The sequence below is a fragment of the Zingiber officinale genome, chromosome 5B, assembly GCF_018446385.1.
Source record: "Zingiber officinale cultivar Zhangliang chromosome 5B, Zo_v1.1, whole genome shotgun sequence".
NCBI lineage: Eukaryota > Viridiplantae > Streptophyta > Magnoliopsida > Zingiberales > Zingiberaceae > Zingiber > Zingiber officinale.
Window position 1 is genome coordinate 18,373,825 of NC_055995.1, and position 9,619 is coordinate 18,383,443.

The 9,619-nt window shown below is 35.7% G+C and overlaps 1 protein-coding gene across 3 annotated transcripts; it reads right to left on the reverse strand.

Moving 5' to 3' along the window:
• Positions 1 to 1,429: 1,429 nt before the first annotated feature.
• Positions 1,430 to 9,138, reverse strand: LOC121984186 (argininosuccinate synthase, chloroplastic-like). 3 transcript variants are annotated; one of them, XM_042537007.1, is made up of 9 exons: positions 9,074 to 9,138; positions 8,666 to 8,745; positions 7,152 to 7,314; positions 5,700 to 5,748; positions 5,318 to 5,500; positions 4,537 to 4,611; positions 4,275 to 4,460; positions 3,436 to 3,524; positions 1,430 to 2,199 (listed from the first exon to the last, which is right to left on the reverse strand). In XM_042537007.1, exons 2-9 carry the CDS (start codon positions 8,718 to 8,720, stop codon positions 1,647 to 1,649), a joined length of 1,353 nt encoding a protein of 450 aa, XP_042392941.1. In that variant the 5' UTR covers positions 8,721 to 8,745; positions 9,074 to 9,138; the 3' UTR covers positions 1,430 to 1,646. The 3 variants fall into 3 exon arrangements, with proteins under 3 accessions (XP_042392941.1, XP_042392939.1, XP_042392940.1); XM_042537005.1 differs by having other exon boundaries at positions 8,953 to 9,084; XM_042537006.1 differs by lacking the exon at positions 9,074 to 9,138 and adding an exon at positions 8,873 to 9,010.
• Between the last annotated feature and the right edge of the window lie 481 nt (positions 9,139 to 9,619).

The following is a 9,619-nucleotide window of genomic DNA, read 5'->3' on the forward strand; positions in this document are numbered from 1 at the left end:
AAGTGGCAGCCACCAGCAAGCCACGTTGTGGCTTGCTGGCAAGCATGCAAGCCACAACGTGGCTTGCTGTGCTTGCAAGTCTTGCAAGCCTTGCACAGGCAAGGTCTATAAAGAAACCTTAAGTGGAATGAAGAGAGCAGAGCACAAGTGAAGAGAGTAGAGCAGCTTAAATAGCTCAGTGAGCTTTGTAAGAGAAGTTCAAATGCATTTTGTGTGCTCTTTCATTCCTTCTGAAATCCCCATGTTTCTTTCCCTTCTGTTGTGCACTTCTTTTGCTCAACAGAAATAGTGATAGTTTTCGGATCTAGTTCAGATCGTCACGACAACCAGTGCTCGGTTGTGCTCGTGATCCTACCGTTTTATCCTGAGAAACAGACGTCCACTTAATCCTCTAAGCACCGCGGAGGGGCCGAATCTGTTTTAAGGAGACAGCGCTCTGCTGGACTCGGCATCCACTCTGAGTTCGTGTTGCAGCTCTCGACATCCTGTCAGCAACTCTCAACAGCAACGTGGCGCCGCTCGACAACTAACGGTGTCCGCGACTCATCTACTCGGTGCGTGGTTCGGCTCGCTAGAGTCGACAGTTTGAGATTATCTGCTCAAACCTACTTAATTGTAAGTTCTTGTGACTCTGGTACGCACTCAGAATTGTAACGGGTTTACACCCAACAGGTTATAATGCTAACTAATTTAAAATAGAACGCTGACAATGCTGTCATGCCAACACAATATGTAGTTATTAGATATACAATGCAACATCTTTGTATAAGCAAATCTTGTTACGACATCAGCATACACACACACTCTCTTGATAATGGACGAATAATCAATAATATGATTATCAATCCATCTTTCATTATTAATTAAAGTATGCCCGGGCTATGATATAGTATTAGGGTATCTAAGTTGTTATTCAAGTATTCATAATTGAATTTTCAATTATGATATATTTGTAGGAATTTTTTTTTCTAAATGGGATATTTTTAGATTGTCCGCCGCGAGCGCTTTCTCATTTATCCTTGTGACAGATGAAAAAATTCTGTGAGGTTAGACTCATCATCCAAGACTAGCCAATACGATTATTTGAATTTATCATTATTAATTAAAGTATGACTTTACTATTTTTTACTCTAAATTTAAAATTCAGAGGACTAGGATGTGAAAAGGATAAGTAATTTATCTTTAAACTCTAAATTTATCGGTATTGTAAAAACTACTCGACTTTTATAGAATCATCCTCTTTTTTTCATGGATCAAAATGAAAGATACATTTCTTATTTTAGAAATTAATCTTTTTGTCAATTCTAAATTTGTCTGTCGCAGTAGCAATGAAAGCATAGACTCCTTTGAGTAAACAAGAGCTCTCCGTGGCTCAAAAATCAGGCAACACAGGTTAAGCCAAACTAACTAATAGTTCAACTATACTCGCTGCATCAAAGATTTTTCTTAAACATCAAACAAAGAGTTCACAAACTGCTTCGATAGAGTCGGCACAGGAATGAAACAAACGATTAAACCATAACTTATCATAATCTGCCTTCAGGCTATCACTTAGGAAATTGCAAACACACTGCCACATCCAAACTTTTTGAGCATTTGAATATTTGATGAACTGCTATTTGCTACCAACAGAGGAGATAAAAACATCATAGGCCCTTCTCGAGCATTGCCCGCACCCTAGTAGGAAGTCCATAGAGACGAATGAACCCAGCAGCATCTGCCTGGTTGTAGATTGCTCCAGTCTCAAAAGAAGAGATGTCCTCCCTGTACAAGCTATGCGGGCTTTTCCGCGATGTAACAGTGACAGATCCCTTGTACAGCTTGAGCGTGACAGATCCAGTTGTGGTCTCTGTGATCCTCTCCATGAAGGCATCCATGGCGTAGCGGAGAGGGTCGAACCAACGGCCAGCGTACACCAGTTCAGCGTACTTGAGTGCTAGCAAGTCCTTCATCTGAATGGTTTCCCTGTCTAGAGTCAAGGATTCAAGCTCGCGAGCAGCTGCCCAAAGGATTGTTCCGCCAGGGGTTTCATAGACACCCCTGGACTTCATGCCAACTAGGCGATTCTCAACCATGTCTATTCGTCCGATGCCATGCTTCCCGCCAACCTTGTTAAGTTCTGAAAGGAGGGATGCAGGGGAAAGCTTTCTTCCATTGATGGAAACCGGTAGGCCAGATTCAATTCCAATCTCCAAATATCTGAAAATGAAATTAGATGAACACCAAAGGTACATGAAATGTGAAAATCAGTTGCATGTTTTAGAAACAAAGCTAATAGCACTGAGGAATGAAATCAAGGCTTGCAGGCTAATTACTGAAGGTTTTATTGATATTAGTTATTTTCTGCAATAAGTCTAGCAGCAAATATATCTAAAACAAATAAAATATTCATGATTGTTGAGTGAAAATGTTGGATGAAATATCTCCAATTCCTTCTACATCTCCAAAACTTTAATCCGCTAGAGAAGTAAACATTTGACTGGTGCAGATTGAATAATAAACTAGTAGCAGTCTTAACTATTGGGTTTGGCTACAGGGACACTATGCCGTCATTGAACCAGCTGGTGAAGAGCAAGAACAATAAAATTCAGCCATAAGTTATGACACAAATTCAAGGATGACAGAAAACACGGATGGCAGAGGCGACTGACTATATTAGAAACTGAAGATTATGAAACTTCAACTATATTACCAAATTTCCTTTTTTTTGTCAGTAAAACTGAAAATAAGTGTTGCATACGAACACCATAGTAAACTAGCAGCCAAATATATGATATACAAGTTGAAATTGGTATTTTAACATTCTTCTCATGCGGACATTTTGATTCTGCAGCTCAAACGAGGCCCATGTATGAGGTAACTCTTTGATTTTTAATTGTGTAGATAGTTAGTCAGTAGAACATTAAACATAATTTCATTCATAACTTGAAATGAGGCTCGTGGCTGCTAAATTTCCTACTATTTCACAGTATGATACAAAGATGAGTAACTTTAGGGGGGCCATGGAGGAGTTCAATATAGTAAAAATAAAAATAAAAAAAATTCTAAATTTCCCATTTGCAGGAAAACTTACTTTAAAAGTTGGGTGCCATCAGATTGCAAATAGATCATAGGAACAATGTAAAATGTTAAGCAAAGAAAATCTAACAATTAGCTTGAAGAAAACACAGTTTCATAAGATTTTAACACCAAAGTGTTGAATGAACATCTGACTGCAAGGTGGAGATATCTTCAGAGTCTAAAAGAGATCTCCGAAATGCTTTGATATTTTTTATAAATTCAAAAGCAAGAGTTAGCATTTACAGATTTTATTTCTTGATATCTAATTTAATCACAAATGATTTAAAAGGAAACTGCTATGCACAATAAAAGTAAATACTTGCAATATAAACAGGAAGTGAAAAGGTGTGCACATATAGAGAAGGACATGCTTACTCAGGATGATTAGGTGCATCTTCTGGATCAACAGTCATCATGTACATATCCTTCTTTGGCTCATTTGCTGGGTCTTCAAGAATGTCGCCCTTTCCAATCATAAACAAAATTTCACATGGAGATAGTTGAATGAACACACATATACATGTTTTTATGTTTTTTTACATATTCAAAGGTATTTAAAATATAAGTCTGTTTAAAGATAAAACATAACAAATGACCCTTTGGAGTAAAAAAATATTCAAGTAAATTACATGTTATAAGAAGGCTGTAAACTTGTGGATGGCTTCCATTGACATTCTTAATGACAAAAAATATTGAACTAAACGGGATGATGATAGTAGATTCCTATAAAATCTAGAAATTTTTATCTAAATAGCAGTTCAATTTCAGATGCTAACTACTATTACAAGGATTGAGATGCTGGTGTGAAACTCTTAGTTCTTAGGAGAGCTAAGAATTAAGAACTTCAGCTATATACAATATGACTAAGAAGTGAGCTGCTTGAATCACACAACCCTACATAATTATCAAAATTCCAACCTCATTTTATTTTCAGAAGATGCTAACAACTGAACATACAACAAATGGAACAGCAAACAGAACGCAATTACATCAGTAAAAAAAAACAGATATGAATATGAAAAGAGCTGTTCATTTAAGTTGTAGTCTCAATCAAAGAAAGAAACTATAAAAAATAAAGATTATACTATCACTGTATCACACCACTTGTCTCCAACTAGTAAAAACAGTGTTGACCAGAAACTCAGATCATTGTAGAAAAATCCTCAATGCCATTCCAGTTAACAAGTGAAAAAAATACACTAGAAGTTATGTACCTCATGGCTAAGGTGCCAAAGATTCCGATCTCGGCTATAAATAGACTTTTTTGAAACTGGAACAGGAACATTATGTTTCTTTGCATACTCAATAGCATCCTCACGCCCTGTTATGTTCCATTCCCTCCAAGGTGCAACAACTTGAAGTTCAGGGTTTAAAGCAAAGAAAGTAAGCTCAAAACGAACCTGCAAAGTTATTTGGAAAAGATGTTGTAGGCATACATTTACAGAGACACAAAGATTAAAATTAGTGAGCATTTACCTGATCATTTCCTTTTCCTGTGCATCCATGTGAAACAGCATCAGCGCCAACTTCTTTAGCAACATCAACCATTGCCTATTGTTATAAATAACATTATTTGCCTAATTCACAATCAATGTAGAGTTCATCACAAAAATATAAGTTTAAGTATTTTTTTCTTTACAACAGCACCAGAAATTATCTGCCATCTTGTGAATTTAAGTAGATTCTTCATCATCAGCAAATATGGTTCCTACCTTCATATTTCATAAACTTACTTTCTCTGATATCATTGTCTAACCAAATATAGAGGCAGTTTGGTTTAAGTCCGATTGTATTACTCCAAGCTCGTAATGTCATAGCACCACCAATTGGGCACAAGAAAAATACAGAACTATTAGAGAATACATAAGACAAATTATTTTCCCTGCTTGATATCATTGTTGCTTCTATGTATGAATAGTTGGGTCATACAGATTCTTGGCATTAGTCTCCCTAAATGTAGAGAGAGAGAGAGAGAGAGAGAGAGGTTAATAAAATCATCCTATAGGAACATATTTCTAAATTTAATAATTTCAGCCATATAGATGCCAAGTTCTTCATACCAAACATCACCAGCCTTGAAATTCAAACACCATTTAGCTAACATGAAAAATAACATAACATTGAGGCACAATTAATGAAAAATAAAGAATCTGTAGTGAAAAATGATAAATATCCAGCAGGTGATTAAAGAAATTGATGCTTGAGAGAAAACTATTATTACTAGCACTCAAACTGTAAGTATCTGTATAAGCACCACCTTAGCAATAACAGGTCGTGCCATTGATGTTCCAAGCAAATATTTTCTTTCATAAATTGCACCAGCCCGCAAACAAGGAAATATGTACTCCCTGACAAATTCCTCTTTTAAATCCTTCACAACAAGTTGACTTGCACCGCTAGCCTTAGCCTTCTCCTCCAAACCATCCATCTCTAAATCACCCTGGTGGAGAGAAGAATTAGCAGATAAGATGAAAGAAAATCAGTCAGTTTGACATTAGTAAATACATTCAACTCATATACACAAACGACCAATAAAAATGTATGAATCAAGAACTGAGCAATCAATTGTTAGCTTGAAGTGAAGAACAAAAAGTGCACATTAATCTACTATAACAAGAAACAGGATGTTGATCACATACTTGACCAACGTCAGCGGTGAAACATACAACTTCACATCCATAGTTCTCCCTGCAAGTCAGGGATGGTAAACAGTCAGATGATTGTGGGACAATTATATCAAAGAGATCAAAAAAATCAGTGCAAGATATGGATTTGGAATAACAAGAGTGCAGTAACCTTGGTTTTATCTTAAACATCCAAGACAAAGGCACTTAGAAGTACAAGTGATGCAAAATTATGGGTCAATTGAAAACAAACCAGTGCAAAATAAGCAGGGTCCTGGTCTAATTTCCATATTATTTTGCTCTTACTTAAAAACTAGCATTTTTATTATTTTTATTTTTCATAGCTTACCTAGTCTGTGTTGCACTGGATCTTAGAAGATTAAGCTATTATTAGGTCTATATAATGGCTATTGTATATAAGATATTCAACTCCTTTTTTTCATTGTTCAAATTTTTTATTAAAGTATTAATTGCTCTAAAACTATTCCCTCTCTTGCAAGATTGCTGATTGAGGAACAACCCCTTGAGATTAGCTTAGCACAAAAAGTTATCTCATCCCACTCATGTTACATCAAGTAGTATCAAAGTCCAACCATCTTTTTTACTTGTGATCCAATTCCTTTCCATCATCCTACACTGTTACTCATCTTTTTCCTTTGTAAAATTGTATGGAACGACCTTCTAATCCCAATCATTTCATCACTCATTTAATCCAACACTTAATTAATTGCCCACCCCTTTTACAACAACCAAAGGACCATCAAAACCCACTACCTTCCTGTAAACCCAACAAAGAATTTTGTGTTTTGAAAATGTCCTCATACCATTACCTTCCACTCTCAACCAAAATAAATAAATTAATTAAGAGAGAGAGAATATTATCACTCCTAAGCCTCACCGTACTTCTCTACCTCTCTTTCCCTTTACATATCCAAAAAAGCAGATATTTTTTTTAAATAAAATGCTCACAACCACATGATCCCTCCACCCTTCCCTTGATGATGTGTGTTGTCCTATTCGGGTTACTATAGACGATCTAAAATAACCTAGAAATCTATCATCTTCTGCCCACTTCCATAGATATCTTCTGTTGATCAATAGAAATCCATCATACAAACATCCTGCCATCTAAAGAACACCCCATCATATTTCTTTCAATTAATTAATCTCCTAACAGACAACCAATTATCTCCCGTTTCCTTTGATCTACAGTGAATCCCGAGGAAGATAAACTTTCCATCCCATTCATGCTGCATCAACAATGAGATAAACATACATGGCACAGTAAACTAATATTAATACTTGGCAAAGCAGTCCTTTGATTGTTTATGACTGATTGATAGTAATGAAAGAATCAGGAAAGAAAAAAATTATACTTCAAGAAGCCAAATGTACTTATGGAATATATAAAAGCAAGAAAGCAAGAACAACACCAAAATCCATTTTCATGTAAGAAAAGCATCATACCTTAGCCAAGGGACTATTACCGAGGTGTCCAAACCACCACTATAAGCTAAAACAATTTTGTTCAGCTTACCACGCAGTCCACCATTGTTGCTACCCATGACATCAGTCCTCTTGGAATTCACTACATCTTCCTGTGTGCCACCACCCATAACATTTAGAGTACCTGCACTTGCAAACATAATAGAAAAGGATTTAGAGAATAACACACTTGAGATGATTACAGAACAGACATGGTGTTAGCTTTTCAGATCAAATGCAAGAAAAAGCTCAAGGCATCCCCGATACCTTGGCACCTAACTGCACATTTTTGTTGAAAGTCATAGTGACTGGATATTTTACCACAGAATCCTATCACTCTTGCATTGATCTATCAGCATATTATCTTAACTATTAGCATGTTACTCTAATAGCAAAAAATATAAATCTAAGAAACAGAAAATGAAGCATTAATATAAATGGTCCTAATACCTCCTTGTAGAAGCAGCGCTTCCTCTGGCAGCCACAATTACCTTGACGAACTGAAAACCCTTCAAGGATTATAATTTTGAAAATTCAAAACACAAGTGGTGGCAGGAGGTCTGATACTTATTAAAGTTTACTCCATGATTCATTAACTTGCTTTATTTATGGCTATTAGAGTTTACTCCATGATTCATTAACTTGCTTTATTTATAGCTATCAGAGTTTACTCCATGATTCGTTAACTGACTTTCTTTATGGCTATCAAAGTGAAAGAACTGGTAGCATTGCAGTTATAGAAAATTTAGAAGGGGCATGTACCACATCACGTTCATTGATTGTACAAGTTGGAACAACAAGAAGCCACCAACTTCAAATTTTTAAGCCATCAAACCATGTTTAGTGCAATATCACTACTTGAAAATTAAGTATAAAATCAACAAGTAACTAGATGAATGCAACAACAATTTGAATCCGAAAAATTAGAGAAAAGTGAAATTTCTTTTCAAAGAAAGATTATTACCAATTCACTATATAGAAATTTACTCTTTATAATGATTTCATTTTTCAAAGGAATTACGTCTTCTTTGACATGTCAACTTCATTGCAATTAGTTTCCCTTCACTTTTTGTGGTGGTGAAACACCTATTGTCATGCATCTGTCTCAGTATCCTTATTGTGTAAACATATATTCTACGTTTTTTTTTTCTTGCTGCCTACTGCTGAATAAAATTGGCCACCATCAATCCCGTACGTAGCTAAACATACACTACATACATTTGAGTTTAAGCTGTCTAAAATCTTTCTTAAATCCCTTTGCCATTAGGGCTCAACTTACAACTTGGTCTCAAATCCTTGAACTTTAATTTATCTTTTTGAATCCCAGCATCACATAAATGGCAAAATTTTCCTCTGCGAGATACATATCTTCAACAAGCAAGATAATTAAATTCCAGTCGTTAATCGCACTCCGCATAGCAAAAGGTGAATGGTGACACGACCAAAACAAGTTGAAAAGCATAATATTATAAATTTTCATGGAAATTTTGGTTTACCATGGTGAGCAATATTGGGAGATGAAGAACTTCCGACTGCATGCATCTGAGCCATCGTTCTCGATTAAACTTCACTCTGTCTGAAAAAAGCACGCCAGGAATCTTAGAATTTCAAGGAATTGGAGCGTCACATTGTGAAAATATAGCCAAAAAAAATACAAATAAAAAAAAAGTTAATTTGCAGATGGTTGTAAGGCCAGAACTGACGGCCAAATCCAAGTTTAACAATACGGAATCGGGTGAGATCGAGATGAAAGGAGAAGAAGGGGAAAACATCTAAACCGAACTTTTAGGACTATCCCAAGGGAGGAGAGTTTGACAGCTACGAAATCGGGAGAAAGCGTTCACTGCCACTTAAGCTAGGGTTTTCGAATATATACTAATAGAGTAATTTTAGCATGCACGTACTTATCCTGCACATTTCCAGGCGGATGTCTAGATACCCACCCAAGTACCCACGAGAGCATCTTCTCTATACCCAAAATGCAGTGTAGAAAATAGATCACTGTATTAATTGATTAACTTGAATAGATCTCATTTATTAAATAGATAAGATCTATCTAAATTAATTAATTATTTTTATGATCCATTCTTTATCCGTAAAATGCAGATAAGAGGATCTCGTTTGGTATCTGATAATCTTTATTTTGTATACTTTTAGCCGTCCTCACATGTCGAGTGCCGACGCAAGTATTTGGATGTCCAAACATATGAAGATGTGTAATCTATATTTTTGATAATTTACACGTCCTTATCTTGCACACTTCTAAACACCCCTCACATATTTGGAAGAATATTAAGGGTGTGTAGATAAAGATGTATAGAAATCTCTTTATTTTTTTAAAAAAGAAATATTGATAATATCCTTACTTATAAGGAGTACATGTAACTACTATAACCTCTAAGAGCATCTGTAACGCTGTTGAAGTTTCAGCGTTAATATTTACGTGGTTG